This window comes from Callithrix jacchus, chromosome 12 (genome assembly GCF_049354715.1).
Source record: "Callithrix jacchus isolate 240 chromosome 12, calJac240_pri, whole genome shotgun sequence".
NCBI lineage: Eukaryota > Metazoa > Chordata > Mammalia > Primates > Cebidae > Callithrix > Callithrix jacchus.
In genome coordinates, this window is record NC_133513.1 from 30,733,655 (window position 1) to 30,748,644 (window position 14,990).

Below are 14,990 nucleotides of genomic sequence, written 5' to 3' on the forward strand. Positions count from 1 at the left end.
AATCCTCCCACGTCAGCCTCCTGAATAGCTGAGCTCACAGGCATGCACCACCACACTAGGCTAATTTTTTTAGTATTTTTTGTAGATACTGTGTGTGCAGGCATTGTGAACTTTTATTTATTTATTTATTTTTAGATGGGCCACCACACCTGGCTAATTTTGTATTTTTAGTAGAGATGGGGTTTCACCATCTTGGTCAAGCTGGTCTCAAACTCCTGACTTTGTGATCTGCCTGCCTTGGCCTCCCAAAGTGCTGAGATTGCAGGCGTGAGCCACCTCATCAGGCCAGTTGAGTTAATTTTTGTATGTGGTAAAAGGTAGGGTCCAGTTTCATTCCCTTGCATGTGGCTAGCCAGTTATCCCAGCGCCACTTAAATAAAATTTCAGTTGAGATTTGAAAGGTACACATACAGGAACCAGGGCCGAATTGAGTTCTGGGCTGCAGGCTGGATTCCGTTCATTCACTTATTCAATATCTCTCTATCAGTCATTCTCCAAGCATTTAGAGAGACCTTCTTTGTCCCAGGGCTTGTTCTGGGTGTACTGGAGAGACCAATGTGGAAAAGACCCTCCCCTCAGCTCTGGAGGAGGAAAACATTTCAGGGTGGGGTGAGGTCCTGCCCTCCTGCAAGTGGGGTAATCCTGCCAGAGTGGCCTTGGTCAGCCATAAGCTTGGGGAATGAGTGGACCACACGCTGGAGAGGGGCTGTGGGCAAGAGGAAGGAGCTGGAGAGTGTAAAGGTGGGAGTGGGGAGAGAAAGGGGAGACCCTCCCCTCAATTTTCTGTTTTTTTTCCATGGTGTGAGAGGCCCTGTCTCCCTGCTGGCTCTGAGCTCTAGCTCCAGGCTGGTGCGGAGCAGACAGTGGATGGGCCAAGACAGGTGGACCTGGCATGTGATACGTGCCCGGGGACGACTCAGCCCTTACTTTTAGAACGGTTTCCAGAACTGATGGGAGGGATTGGGCAGGGCAGCTAAATATAGTCCAGGGGCCTGGCTTAGTCTGGGAGGGTCTTCCGCTGAGCACTGTGTGCCCATCACGCCGAGTATCCACTGCCAGCTGCCCCTGTGAGTCCCCGTCCTTGCTTGGAGCCTGCTGCCTGTCTCAGATCCTTGGACACAGCCCTGACCCCGGTCCAGCTAGGCCCGACCCTGACCGGTCCTTCTTCGAGTCTCTTTTGGCCTAAGATCTCCAACCAGACCTGTGAGTCCCGGGGACTGGAGAGACGGGGGCGGGGAGGGCTGGGGATCGTGGTAAAGTGGGAGAGGGGAGTCTCGGAATGGGGGTTCTAGGGAATTTGGGGCAGGGGCTGAGGTCAGAGGGTGGGGCCTGGGGCTAAGGCGAGGGCAAGGACAGTGGGCTAGACCCTGGGGTTGTGTTCAGGAACTGGGGTTGACGGATAGGGTATATTTTTGGGTCTGTACTGAGAATTGCCATGGAGGCTGCTTTTGGGCCTGAGACCGAGTTCGTCTCACCCGGGCCGTCAGAGCCCCATCCAGTGTAGGATGTGCGGTCTTTACAGGCTGGTGCTTCTCCCTGCCGGGCGGCGGGGCCCGGCCTTAGGCTGGGGCTGGGGCTGGGCCGGGAGCGCGGCGCCGCGGGGTCCCCCTAACCGACTTTTCATCCACCCAGGTCCGCCATGTCGGCTGCGCCCGGCCTCCTGCATCAGGAGCTGTCCTGCCCGCTGTGCCTGCAGCTGTTCGACGCTCCCGTGACAGCTGAGTGCGGCCACAGTTTTTGTCGCGCCTGCCTGGGCCGCGTGGCCGGGGAGCCGGCTGCCGATGGCACCGTTCTTTGCCCCTCCTGCCAGGCTCCCACGCGGCCGCAGGCACTCAGCACCAACCTGCAGCTGGCGCGCCTGGTGGAGGGGCTGGGGCAGGTGCCGCAGGGCCACTGCGAGGAGCATCTGGACCCGCTGAGCATCTACTGCGAGCAGGACCGAGCGCTGGTGTGCGGAGTGTGCGCCTCACTCGGCTCGCACCGCGGCCACCGCCTCCTGCCCGCCGCGGAGGCCCACGCGCGCCTCAAGGTGCGGGACCCACGCTCATCGGGGTCGGAGGGGTTGTTCGGTGGCGCCGGGCCTGGTCAACGGGGAGGTCGCTGCACTGACTTGGATTCTGAGCCGCTAGAGAGGCTACCGAGCACCTACAGTTGCGGGAAGCGGGGGCGGGGCGAAGCAGCCTGGAAGGAGGGTCTGAGGAGCCGAATGCGGGGCTGGTAGAGGAAAGCCGCGCGGGGACGAAGCCTGGCCAGAAGGGCGCTGAGCAAACCTAGGTTTCCGGGCCTGAACCCCTCGAGGGACCGGGAGATGGGTGGGCGGATCCCCGGGGCGGGTCTGATGGGCGGGGCGGAGCCGGGCGGAGCGAGGACTGGCCAGCGGCCCAAGTGGTATTCTTGCACCCGGTGGGCGGGTCGGACTGGCTCCCCGCGCGGCGCTGGGGGAGGAGCGGCGTTCGGGAGGGAGCCAGGCGGCCGGGGCGGGGCTGTCCTGATGTCCTCAGCGGAGGCCCACGCGCCCCTGAAGCTGCGGAACTTGGGCAGGCCTGATGGGCTCCAGGCTGGCCTTACCGGAAGGGAGGCAGGATGGCCAGGTACGCCGGCCTTTGCACATGTGGGCGCGGGCCCAGCGGGCACCGAGAGCTCCACCCAGGATGCTTTTCTGGGTGTAGCTGGAAGTCCCGAAAGCCTCGGGAGCCCACGCAGTTGTGTGCGCCAGGACATACCCAGCAGAGACACCGAGACACAGGCAAATAGAGACGCGTGCACACCGGCTAGGGCGTGTAATACGTGTGTCAAAGCACACGCGTGTATCTACTAGCGGACACGTGCGCGCGCAGCCCCAGGAAAGTCTTCCATGAATGTTTATTGGGCAGTGGAAGAATAAACGCCAGGTATAGGGCTGGAGGAGGCGAGATCTGGAGGCACGGAGGCGTCCTCGGTCTCCGAGGTTGAGACTCTGCCATTGTTTTCCGCCACTGGTGCGCGCGCGGGGCTGGCTTTACCAGCGTTGCACTGCTCCTCCCCTTGGCCCGTATCCTAGAGGGGGTAAACCACCATCCTTTCGTTGGTATTCGAGGCCCCCATACTTCCCAGGGGCCCAGCCTCTCAGTCCCGCCAGCTCCTGCCTGGCCTAGTTCTGCTCAGTCCTGGCTGGTGGTCCCCTAGCTCAGGGCAGGAGCCTCCTCCCAGGAGCCTTCCCATCCCAGCTCACCTGTGCTTATGCCCTGGAACTCCCAAACTCGTCCGTCTTTATCTGCGAAGAGAGCACAGAACCCGTGAAACAGAACAGGGCCCAGGCAGCCCAACAGCCTAGAAAGGGGCTGTGGGGCAGGATGCAGCCCCCCTGGGGCTCTCGGCAGGCCGGCCCTTCGCCACCGGGAGGGGCTGGCTGGAGGTCTGAGGGAGGACCCCAGGAGGGAGCCTGAAGGAGGAGGAAGACCGGAAGGCTCTGGGCGGGACCCAATCCCTGGGTCCTTGGTGAGGAAGCAGAGTTGGGTCCCGAGACCACGCACCAGCTCGGAGTGGCCCTCACGCGGCCCGCTGCAGCCGCTCCGCCTCCTCCTGCATGCCCATGTCAAGCAGCACGGTCACGACGAGCTTGGTTGCCTGGTCCTCGCGGTAGAAGGCGACCAGCTTGTCAGTGAGGTCCACGATGTCCAGCTGCCCGAGCACTCCCCTCGGGATGCGCTGAAAGCCCTCGCACAGCGGCACGGTCCCCAGCTTCATCTTGAACTTCTTGAGCTCCTCCGGGGTCAGGTTCTCCAGCACCTCCAGGATGGCGTCGCGCTTCTTTACCATGGCTCAGCCTTGCGCCTCTGAGCGTCTGAGGGCCCGGAGACACTAGGCCCTACCTTTCCCGCAGCAGGAGGAGCCGCCGCCCCTGGGGATGTCCGGGGGAGGAGACTGACCTGGCAGCTCACGTGCAACCCTGTGGCTCCTGCTGGGAGGGGACTCTGCAAACACCGCCTTAGAGGGCCCCCAGTTTCCCCTGGGAAAGTGGGGGGAGCCAAATTGTTGAGGTGGGGATTGCTGTTCCCAACTGCAAAGGAGGAAATAGGTTCAAAGTCTTGGAGGTCGGAATGGAACTGATTCCAGGGCCAAACACCTCCCAGCAAAGAAGTGGCTTTGTAGCCTGGCATGCTTGCCCATCCCTGTGGTGCCAGCTACAGGCTGAGGCAGAAGAACTGCTTGAGCTTGGGAGTTCGAGGATGCAGTGAGCTGTGATTGTGCCACTGCACTCCAGCCTGGGGGGTGGGGGGGGGAAGTAACCTAAAATGCAATTAAAAAAAAAAAAAAAAGAAGCAAAGAAGTGGCTTTGGCAGGAGTAGAGGGAGTTCTCCTATATTTGCATATGTGCATTTCAGGTCTTGAGTAAGATCTAGACCACAGAGTGGTTGGTCTATGAGGGAACATTTAAATTAAATTGCCTGCCCCCCCACTCCAAGCCCATATGTGTACAGGCAGGGTGACTTGGGGGGTCAGGCTGACTGAGGCTGGTGTTCTGCTTATTTATTTTTTTTTTTTTGAGGTGGAGTCTTGGTCCCATCGTACAGGCTGGAGTGCAGTGGTGTGATCTCTGCTCGCTGCAAACTCCATCAGCCAGGTTCAAGTGATTCTCCCTTCGCAGCCTCCCTAGTAGCTGGGATTACAGGCGTGCACCACCACACCCAGCTAATTTTTGTATTTTTAGTAGAGACGATGTTTCGCCATGTTGGCCAGGCTGGTCTCGAACTCCTGACCTTGTGATCCACCTGCCTCGGTCTCCCAAAGTGCTAGGATTACCAGCGTGAGCCACCGCACCCAGCTGGTGTTCTGCCTTTAAGTAAGAGAGGAAACCCAGGAGTAGGGGAAGGCTGTCTTTCTTCTTTCACACATCCTTCATGTACTTGCAACAGACCCCCCTGAGGTCTGTTGTGTGCCAAGCTCTGTGCCTGCCTGTCTGGTAGGGGAGATCAAACCTCACTGGTGTTTGACATCCTCACAAAGACCTGTGCTGTGGGGCTGACTGCTGAGCAGAGGGGGTCAGGGAAGGCACAACCAGGAAGAGGTCAACAAAATAGACAAGGGGCTGGGGGTGTGGTGGCTCACGCCTGTAGTCCCAGCACACTGGGAGGCTAAGGTGGGAGGATTGCTTGAGGCCAGGAGTCAGAGACCAGCCGGGGCAACAGAGTGAGACTGTCTCTATAAAAATATTTTAAAAAGCCATGGCCAGGCATGGTGGCTCATGCCTGTAATCCCAGCATTTTGGGAGGCTGAGGTGGGTGGAACACCTGAGGTCAGAAGTTCGAGAACAGCCCAGCCAACATGGTGAAACCCCGTCTCTACTAAAAATACCAAAATTACTCGGGCGTGATGGCGCAGACCTGTAGTCCCAGCTCTTGGGAGGCTGAGGCAGGAGAATTGCTTGAACTTGGGAGGTGAAGGTTGAAACGAGCCGAGTTTGCACCACTGCACTGCAGCCTAGGTGACAGAGTGAGACTCCATCTCAAAAAAAAAAAAAAAAAAAAAAAAAAAAGAAATTCGATGGGCATGGTGGTGTATGCCTATAGTGCCAGCTGTTTGGGAGACTGAGAGGTGAGAGGGTCAATTAAGCCTGGGAGGGTGAGGTTGTAGTTAGCTGTGATAATGCCACTGCATTCCAGCCAGGGCAACAGAGTGAGACCCTGTCTCAAAACACCAAAAAAAAAAAAAAAAGACAAGGGCAGGGGAAGCATCTGAACCTTGGGAGTAGTGCCAGCTGAGGCCAGAAGAAATGCAAGTGGGTTTGGGGATGGGAAGATGGCTGGAGGAGGAGCTGGCATTGAGGTTGAGCCACAGAGGGCAGGTTTAGATGGGAGGTGTGGGTTTGGGGTGGGTGGCATCCCCATCACTTCCCCATGCCTCACCCCCAGACGCAGCTGCCACAGCAGAAACTGCAGCTGCAGGAGGCGTGCATGCGCAAGGAGAAGAGCGTGGCTGTGCTGGAGCATCAGCTGGTGGAGGTGGAGGTGAGGGCTTCGCAGGGCCGAGCCTGTGTGTGTGTGTGGTGGGGGGCGCCAGGCTAGGGGTCTCCAGCCAAGAACTTTTATCCTGTGGATCACCGCCCCATCCCTGCAGGAGACGGTGCGTCAGTTCCGGGCAGCCGTGGGGGACCAACTGGGCAAGATGCGATTGTTCCTGGCTGCACTGGAGGGCTCTTTGGACCGAGAGGCAGAGCGTGTGCGGGGCGAGGCAGGGGTTGCCTTGCGGCGGGAGCTGGGGAGCCTGAACTCTTACCTGGAGCAGCTGCGGCAGATGGAGAAGGTGCTGGAGGAGGTGACCGACAAGCCGCAGACTGAGTTCCTCATGGTGAGCACTGGGTGACCTCCCCTCCCCTCCCTGCCCCGGCCCCCTGGGTAGGCCCCAGAGACCTTATCCCATTATCAGATAGGCCCTGAGTGGGGCAGGCATAAGCCAGCATCATGTATCTGGGAGGGGCAGGCCTCAGGACTGCTGCATGGTTGTTTAGGTTGAGCACTGCACAAGGGCATTGTATTAAGTGAACACCATTTAAATCACAGACATTGTAGTTTTATATATTTATTAGGACACTTTATTTATTTATTGCATTTTAGATTTTGGGGTACATGTGCAGAACATGCAAGATAGTTGCATAGGTACACACATGGCAGTGTGTTTTGCAGCCTTCCTCCCCTTCACCCACATTTGGCATTTCTCCCCATGCTATCCCTCCCCAGCTCCCTCCCCCGCTGTCCCTCCCCTATTCCCCCAAATAGATCCCAGTGTGTAGTGCTCCCTTCCCTGTGTCCATGTGTTCTCATTGTTCATCATCCGCCTATGAGTGAGAATATGCGGTATTTCATTTTCTGATCTTGTGTCAGTTTGCTGAGCATGATGTTCTCAAGATTCATCCATGTCCCTACAAAGGACACGAACTCATTATTTTTGATTGCTGCATAATATTCCATGGTGTATATGTGCCACATTTTCCCAGTCCAGTCTATCACCAATGGGCATTTGGGTTGGTTCCAGGTCTTTGCTATTGTAAACAGTGCTGCAATGAACATTCGTGTGCATGTGGACACGTTCTTTTTTTAAGGCAAGGTCTCACTCTGTCACCCAGACTGGAGTGCAGTGGCATGATCATAGCTCACTGCGGCCTTGACTTTGTAGGCTCAAGCAATATCCCCATCTCAGCCTCCCATAGCTGGCACTACAGGTGCATACACCATGCCCAGCTAATTTTTTTATGTTTAGTAGAGACTGGGTCTCACTACGTTGCCCTGGCTGGCCTCAATCTGCCTGCCTCGTCCTCCCAAAGTGCTGGAATTGCAGATGTGATCCAGTGCACCTAGCCTATTAGGAAATCTTCTAATAGATGGAATCAGAGTTTCTCGGAGGAGAGGATACTTTTTTCTAATACACATAAAAGTGAAGGGGTAGGGTGGCCTTGAGTTCTGGGTTTCTTTTGTTTTTTTGTTGTTTTTTTCTGAGACAGGGTCTCACTTGGTTGCCCAGGCTGGAGTGCAGTGGCATGATCTCAGCTCACTGCAACCTCCACCTCCTGGGTTCAAGTGATTCTCCTGCCTCAGCCTCCTGAGTAGCTAGGAGTACAGGAGCACGTCACCACACCCGGCTGATTTTTTTTGTGATTTTAGTAGAGATGGGGTTTCACTCTGTTGGCCAGGCTGATCTCGAACTCCTGGCCTCAGGTGACCCACCCACCTTGGCCTACCTAAGTGTTGAGGTTACAGGCATGAGCCACCTCGTCCAGCCTCTTTTGGCTTTTCTGATTCTTCCTAACGTCACACTCAGCGTTCCTAGCTGTCTACCCCATCCTCAAAGTCTCCAATGTCCCGACCGTCGGTTTCACCACTATTCTCTTTTCTCTCTCTCCAGAAATACTGCCTGGTGACCAGCAGGTGAGAGCAACGTGGCCCTGCCCCTTTGCCCAACTTGTCCCAGTCTTCTAGGGACACCAGCCGGTTCACTCTCCACTCACCAGTGTGTCTGCACACCCGCAATTCAGTCCGCTGCCCTTCCCTGCCTGAACAGGGTTGTAGACAGAAATGATCTAAACTGATGCTTTCCCTCAGGGACCTGCTAGAGACACATGGGTGGGGACACAGGCGTCATTGTGTGCTCAGTGTGTCCGTGGAGGGAAAGGGGTGGCCAGAGAAGGAGTGGATGTTTGAGTTGGGCCCTGGAGGGATGAACAGGAGTTGGCTAGGCAAAGCGGTGGGAGAAGAAGGGCATTTCGGGAGAAGGGCACTTTGGGGAGCGGGGAGAAGGGCGTTTCGAGGAGAAGGGAGTTGAGGGGAGAAGGGCACTGCTCGCAGAGGGAACAGCTATTACTGGCGAGTGGGAGGAAGAGGAAGCTGGGGTGGCAGATGGATTTGTGCTGACAAAGCTGGGGGCGTTGGACCTTATCTTAACTGAAGGATTAAAAAAAATGTGATTGGGCTGGGTGCGGTGGCTTACACCTGTCATCCAAGCACTTGGGAGGCTGAGGCAGGCGGATCACTTGAGGTCAGGAGATCAACACTTGGCTAATTTTTAACACAAAAATTAGCCTGGTGTGGTGGCGGACTCCTCTATTCCCAGCTATTCAGGTGGCTGAGGCAGGAGAATTGCTTGAACCCGGGAGGTGGAGGCTGCAGTGAGCCAAGATCGTGCCACTGCACTCCAGCCTGCGTGACAGAGCCAGACTCAATCTCAAAAAAAAAAAAAAAAAAAAAAAAGGAAACAAACAGTGGTAAAATATATGTAACTTAAAATTGACAATTTTAAGGTTTTTTTTTTTTTTTTTGAGATGGGGTTTCTTGTTGCCTGGGCTGGAGTGTAACGGCACAGTTTTGGCTCACTGCAACCTCCACCTCCTGAGTTCAAGTGATTCTCCCACCTCAGCCTCCTGAGTAGCTGGCATTACAGGTGCCCGCCACCATGCCCATATAATTTTGTATTTTCAGTAGAGATGGGGTTTTGCCATGTTAGCCAGGCTGGTCTCGAACTTTTGACCTCAGATGACCTGCCTACCTTGGCCTCCCAAAGTGCTGGGATTAAAGGCCACTGCGCCCAGCTTTTTTTTTTTTTTTTTTTTTAAGACAGGATTTTGCTGTGTTGCCCAGACTAGACTCAAATTTCTGAGCTCCAGTGAGCCTCCTGAGTCAGCCTCCCTGAGCACCTGGGACTACACTCCACCTAGTTCATTTTAAGCATTTAAAATTCAGTGGTGCTAAGTACATTCACATTGTACAGCCATCACCAGCATCCATCTTCAGAACCTTCTCATCTTCCCAAACCAAAGCTCCAAAGGAAGAGTTTTGAGCAGGGTTGTGATGTGGGGAGATCCTAGAATCCCCCTGCCCTTGTGCTCCCCCTCACAGATCCCTCCTCTTTACCTCGCCACCCTCAGGCTGCAGAAGATTCTGGCAGAGTCACCCCCACCTGCCCGTCTCGACATCCAGCTGCCAATCATCTCAGATGACTTCAAATTCCAGGTGTGGAGGAAGATGTTCCGGGCTCTGATGCCAGGTACTGGGAGGGACTGGCTCAGGTTTGTGTGTGACCAGGTGGTTGATGGGAGGCCCTAGCCACCCGGAGAGGCCTCCCAGTTGCAACTGGGGAGACCACTGAAGGAGGTGCCCATTGCCCCTTTGCCACTGGGGTTCCCACCCCCGAAGTCCGCTAACCTGCGTTGGGAGGAGGACCTTTGAGGGCATTTGCAGTGGGTTGTTGCTGTCAGTGGTCGGGGACGATGGGGCCTGGGTCTGAGCCACTGACTTGCTGTATGATCCATGGTGAGTCCCTGCCCCTCTCTGGACAGTGGAGATGGTAAATCCTGCCAACTGGGGACTGAGGATCTGCAGAGCTCCTGGAACCCTGGGGGCTGGCCTGGGTCAGAGAGAAACTCTGGTGGCCTGTGGCTGGGAGGCCCAAGGGCTCAGTTCCTCCTCCGAGAGCTTGATGATGCAGGTTACAGAGCTCTGGGACATACACGTTGCTGGGGCAGCCCTTCCTGCTTCAGGGGAGGTGGGAATGGAGACAGCCCCATTTCATTCAGGAGAAAATTAAGGCCCAGAGACTGGGTCGAGGCTGATGTGAAGATTGGACTCCTTGACCATGGGCCTTATTTGGGCCTCAGATGGTGAGTTCCATGCCTTGTATCAATTTAGGCCTGTCCGCCAGGCTTGGTGGCTCATGCCTGTAATCCCGGAACTTTGGGAGGCCGAGATGGGCGGATCACTTGAGCCCAGGAGTTTGAGACCAGCCTGGACAACATAGTGAGACCACCTTCTCTACAAAAACTTAAAAAACTTAGCCAGGTGGGCCGGGCGTGGTGGCTCACACCTGTAATCCAAGCACTTTGGAGGCCAAGGCAGGTGGATCACCTGAGGTCGGGAGTCCAAGACCAGCCTGACCAACATGGTGGTTAAACTCCATCTTAAAAAACAAAACAAAACAAAAAAAACAACTTAGCCAGGTGTGGTGGCAGGTGCCTGTACTCCCAGCTACCTGGGAGATGGGAGATGGGAGGATGGCTTGAGCTTAGGAGTTGGAGGTTGCAGTGAGCCAAGGTTGAGCCACTGCACTCCAGGCTGGGTGACAGAGCGAGATCCTGCCAAAAGAAAAAAAAGAAAGAAAGAAAAGAAAAAATGCAGCTGTGCCTGCAACTCTAGAGGGAAGCAATCATGGCCTCATCTCACAGCTGAGCAAACTGAAGCTGAGCCAGGTGTGGGCCGCTGCCCAAGCCCGTGAACAGAGATGCAGGGCGGATTAGGGAGACAAAGCTGGCCTGTAATTGGTGGGGAGAGGCCCCAGCGAGGCAGAAACCCAGCGTTCTGACTGTGGTCTCTCTGGCAGCGCTGGAGGAGCTGACCTTTGACCCGAGCTCTGCGCACCCCAGCCTGGTGGTGTCTTCTTCCGGCCGCCGCGTGGAGTGCTCGGAGCAGAAAGCGCCGCCGGCCGGGGAGGACCCGCGCCAGTTCGACAAGGCAGTGGCGGTGGTGGCCCACCAGCGGCTCTCAGAGGGTGAACACTACTGGGAGGTGGAGGTGGGCGACAAGCCGCGCTGGGCGCTGGGTGTGATCTCGGCCGAGGCCCCCCGCCGCGGGCGCCTGCACCCAGTGCCCTCGCAGGGCCTGTGGCTGCTGGGGCTGCGCGAGAGCAAGATCCTGGAGGCGCACGTGGAGGCCAAGGAGCCGCGCGCGCTGCGCAGCCCCGAGAGGCGGCCCACGCGCATCGGCCTCTACCTGAGCTTCAGCGACGGTGTCCTCTCTTTCTACGACGCCAGCGACGCGGACGCGCTCGTGCTGCTTTTTGCCTTCCACGAGCGCCTCCCCGGGCCCGTATACCCCTTCTTCGACGTGTGCTGGCATGACAAGGGCAAGAACGCCCAGCCGCTGCTGCTCCTGGGGCCCGAAGGCGCCGAGGCCTGACCCACTGGATGGGTGGGGGAGGGGCGTAGGGGCCTGGGTAGGAGCTTAGGTCTCCTTGATTGGGTCTGAAGGGAAAAGGGTGGCAGGGGGAGGAGGGCAGGTTGCCGGGGCCCAGGGGGGCTGGGAACTTGGGGGGAATCTCCCGGAATTCTGACAATCATGCGGGTTGGCGGGAGCAGTGGCTCACGCCTGTAATCCCAGCACTTTGGGAGGTGAGATGGTCGGATTACCTGAGGTCAGGAGTTCAAGACCAGCCTGGCCTACACGGTGAAACCGTCTCTACAAAAATTAGCTGGGCACAGTGGCGCACGCCTTTAATCCTAGCTACTCAGGAGGCTGAGGCAGGAGAACTACTTGAACCCAGGAGGCGGAGATTGTAGTGATCGGACATTTCGCCACTGCACTGTAGCCTGGATGACAAGAATGAGACTGTCTCAAAAAAAAAGCATGGGTATTGGCATGGCCTGGGACGGCCTGTGAGGGGTTGGGGTGATATTGGGGACAAGACCCAGTGGGGTAGGGAGATCTGGAGTCAGGCCAGTGGGCAAATCAGAATTTAGGAGCCAGAGGCCCTGAGAATTCCAGGAAGAAATTAGGGTTGATTGAGGGAGGGACTGGGCCAGGTGTGGCAATTGACGGGAGGCGCCTTTAGTCTCACACTCCCCTCCTTCTTAGGCCTTGGGGTCTCGGCTCCAGACTCACCTTACCCAAAGGCCTTCCCCTAGTCCTCCACCTTGGGCAGGCATCAGAATCACTTTTTTTTTTTTCTGAGACAGAGTCTCGCTCTGTCACCAGGCTGAAGTGCAGTGGTATGACCTCGGCCCACTGCAACCTCTACCTCACGGGATCAAGCAATTCTCCTGCCTCAGCCTCCTGAGCAGCTGGGACTACAGGTGTGAGCCACCACACCCAGCTAATTTTTGTATTTTTAGTAGAGATGGGGTTTCACCATGTTGGCCAAGATGGTCTTGATCTCTTGACCTTGAGATCTGCCCTCCTTGGCCTCCCAAAGTGCCGGGATTACAGGTGTGAACCACCACGCCCTGCCAAAAAATGTTCATTTCTAGCATGTTTCCCAGGTGATGCTGCTGGCCACTGGGACTCCTGCTGGGGGAAGCTCTGACCTGGTGCACACCCCATTGTGTCATTCACTCTCCGTGCAGGTTAAAGAGAGGTATAAATCCAAAACATATTCCTCCAGTCAAAGACATGTAAGGTTTGCGCCAGGAGTGGAAGGAAAGAAACATAAACCAAAACAAAGGCACTTACCTGCTGGGCACTCACGCCTATAATCCCAACACTTTGGGAGGTTGAGGCGGGAGGATCATTTGAGACCAGGAGTTTGAGATCAGGCTGGGCAACATAGCGAGACTCTGTTGCAACTAAAACCAGAAAAACAGAAAAGAAGCCCCTGGAAAACTGCTGGAGACGATTCTAGGGGAATCCACAACCTGAGACTTAACTTGCTTTGCCTCTGGGATCTGTTTATCAAGCGTCTGGAGCATTGAGGAGTCCACCAGGTTGCCAACCAAGAGAAAGAGCCTGATGCTAAGCTTACGCTGGGCCCTGCTGCTCGCAGGGAAGAGAAGATGCCCCACTACATCTCCCAGAACCAGCCGCTCCGCACTTACTTGCTGGTTCACCGCTTCTTTGGTTTTAGTGCACAGGGCATTTCTCGGGCTCTGCAGTAACCACTGAGGCCTGAGTGAGAGTCCCTCTTTCCTGCAGGGAGAGGCCTTTGGGGATTCAGGCAGTGGGGCCAGAGGCTCCTCCCTTTGTCTCCTGGGGCCAGTCATTCTCATGGGGAGGGTGTGCTGGTGGGATGGGTGGAAGGGCCTGGGGCTGTGGCAGCTGCTACCATGGTGGTGGTTTTCTCGGTAGATGGTGGGTATGGGACTAAGGGTGAAAGGGAGGTGTGATTTGAATAAGAAAGGCCTAAGAATCTGGCAAGGGAAGGCGGCACACCTGGGTGTGTGTCCCAGAAGGAGGCCTGTGGAGTCCTGGCTTCTGGAGGTAGAAGAGAGGAAATAAAACAATATAGTAAATGGATTATTTGGATGTAAAATCCAACACCATAATAAAACCATTATATTCTGACCCCTTCCTCATTAAATCTTCCTGAAAGACAAATGATCTGTTGCAAGGCCTCCTAATTGCCCTCTAGCCTTTAATCTTGACTCGGGTAATGTTTCAAAAAACGCAAATGTGGTTACGGGACTCAGTTGCTCAAAACTTTCAACTCCCTTTTGCCAGCAGGATAAAGCCCCCAGTCTTTGGCTCAGCATTTGAGCTGTCCTGCCTTTTTGTTTTTGAGATGGAGTATTGCTCTGTCACTCAGGCTGGAGTGCAGTGGTACGATCACTCCAACCTCCACCTCCTGGGTTCAAGTGATTCTCCTGCCTCAGCCTTCCCGAGTAGCTGAGATTACAGGTGCCTGCCACCATGCCCAGCTAATTTTTGTATTTTTAGTAAAGATGGGGTTCCACCATGTTGGCCAGGCTGGTTTCAAACTCCTGACCTCAAATGATCTGCCCGCCTCAGCCTCTCAAAGCATTGGGATTACAGGTGTGAGCCATGGCGCCCATCCCCTGCACTTCTCTTTTAGGGATTAGGATTTAGCTGGTTCCCTCCCACTCATCCTTCAGGGCTCTCCCGAAACACCACCATTTCCTGTCCTCTCTTGACCTTCTAGACCTCCAGGAAGACTCAGCTACTCTCCTCTCTGGATCTCCCAGCACCTCGTCCACCTCCACCATGTGTGGCCCATGGCATTGAATTGTCTACACACAGGCCATGGGTGTCTAAGGAGGGATGGTGACATCTGAGACCCCAAAGCCTGCTTCTGAGGAAATGGGTACTCTGAGAAGCAGATGCCAGCATAGGATTAAATGGGCAGAGATTTTAGGAGGGAAGATGGGGAAGGTCATCAGACTGTTTCAAGTCTGCCTCTGCATGCAGGAGAGAGGGAGGGAAGGCTCTTGTGGCATCTCCTGCAGCCAAAGCCACGGTTCAAACACTCCTGTGCCTCCTGGGACCTGCGCTGGCTTTATTCTTCCTGCAGAGCTGAGTAATGTATGCGCTCTTCTGTTGGAATTATGTCAGGAAACTTTCTTTTGGAGCAGCCACAGGTTCTTTCTGTGTACAGTTGCAGCTTGAACTGCATGCATTGAGAGAAACGGCCCATGGCTGACTAGGTGAGGTGGGCTTTATGGGAAATGCTGCCTAATCCAGGTGGTGCTTGTCGGGTGGGGCTGCCTGACCAGGTAGGATCTCCCTGGGGATGTAGGAAGGTGAAATATGAAGAGAGAAGAGAGTTCCTCCCGCACTTCTGTCCTGAAGCACCAGCATCCCCTCCATGAGTCCCTCCCCTCTGAGGGAATGCTGGAAACTCCCAGTAACTGGCTGCCAAGACATTTCCTGTGCCTTCTGACATCTTTAGGTAGCACAATAGCAAACTTGACCCTGGCTATGTTCATATAGCAAACTAAACAAAACCATGATAAAACTGCAGGCAAGAACATTTATTGTTGCTGGGAGCGGTGACTCAATGCCTTGAATCCCAGCACTTTGGGA

The 14,990-nt window shown here is 55.6% G+C and overlaps 2 protein-coding genes across 3 annotated transcripts; one reads left to right on the forward strand and one right to left on the reverse strand.

The window, feature by feature from the left end:
• The first annotated feature begins 1,005 nt into the window (after positions 1-1,005).
• Positions 1,006-13,547, forward strand: TRIM72 (tripartite motif containing 72). 2 transcript variants are annotated; one of them, XM_035267472.3, is made up of 7 exons: positions 1,006-1,203; positions 1,633-2,029; positions 5,892-5,987; positions 6,097-6,327; positions 7,879-7,901; positions 9,395-9,513; positions 10,843-13,547. In XM_035267472.3, exons 2-7 carry the CDS (start codon positions 1,640-1,642, stop codon positions 11,415-11,417), a joined length of 1,434 nt encoding a protein of 477 aa, XP_035123363.1. In that variant the 5' UTR covers positions 1,006-1,203; positions 1,633-1,639; the 3' UTR covers positions 11,418-13,547. The 2 variants fall into 2 exon arrangements, with proteins under 2 accessions (XP_035123363.1, XP_035123364.1); XM_035267473.3 differs by lacking the exons at positions 1,006-1,203; positions 1,633-2,029 and adding an exon at positions 2,415-2,591.
• Positions 2,839-3,825, reverse strand: PYDC1 (pyrin domain containing 1). Its single transcript, XM_017978880.4, has 3 exons — positions 3,513-3,825; positions 3,212-3,253; positions 2,839-3,036 (listed from the first exon to the last, which is right to left on the reverse strand). Exon 1 carries the CDS (start codon positions 3,796-3,798, stop codon positions 3,529-3,531), a length of 270 nt encoding a protein of 89 aa, XP_017834369.1. The 5' UTR covers positions 3,799-3,825; the 3' UTR covers positions 2,839-3,036; positions 3,212-3,253; positions 3,513-3,528.
• Positions 13,548-14,990: the final 1,443 nt, after the last annotated feature.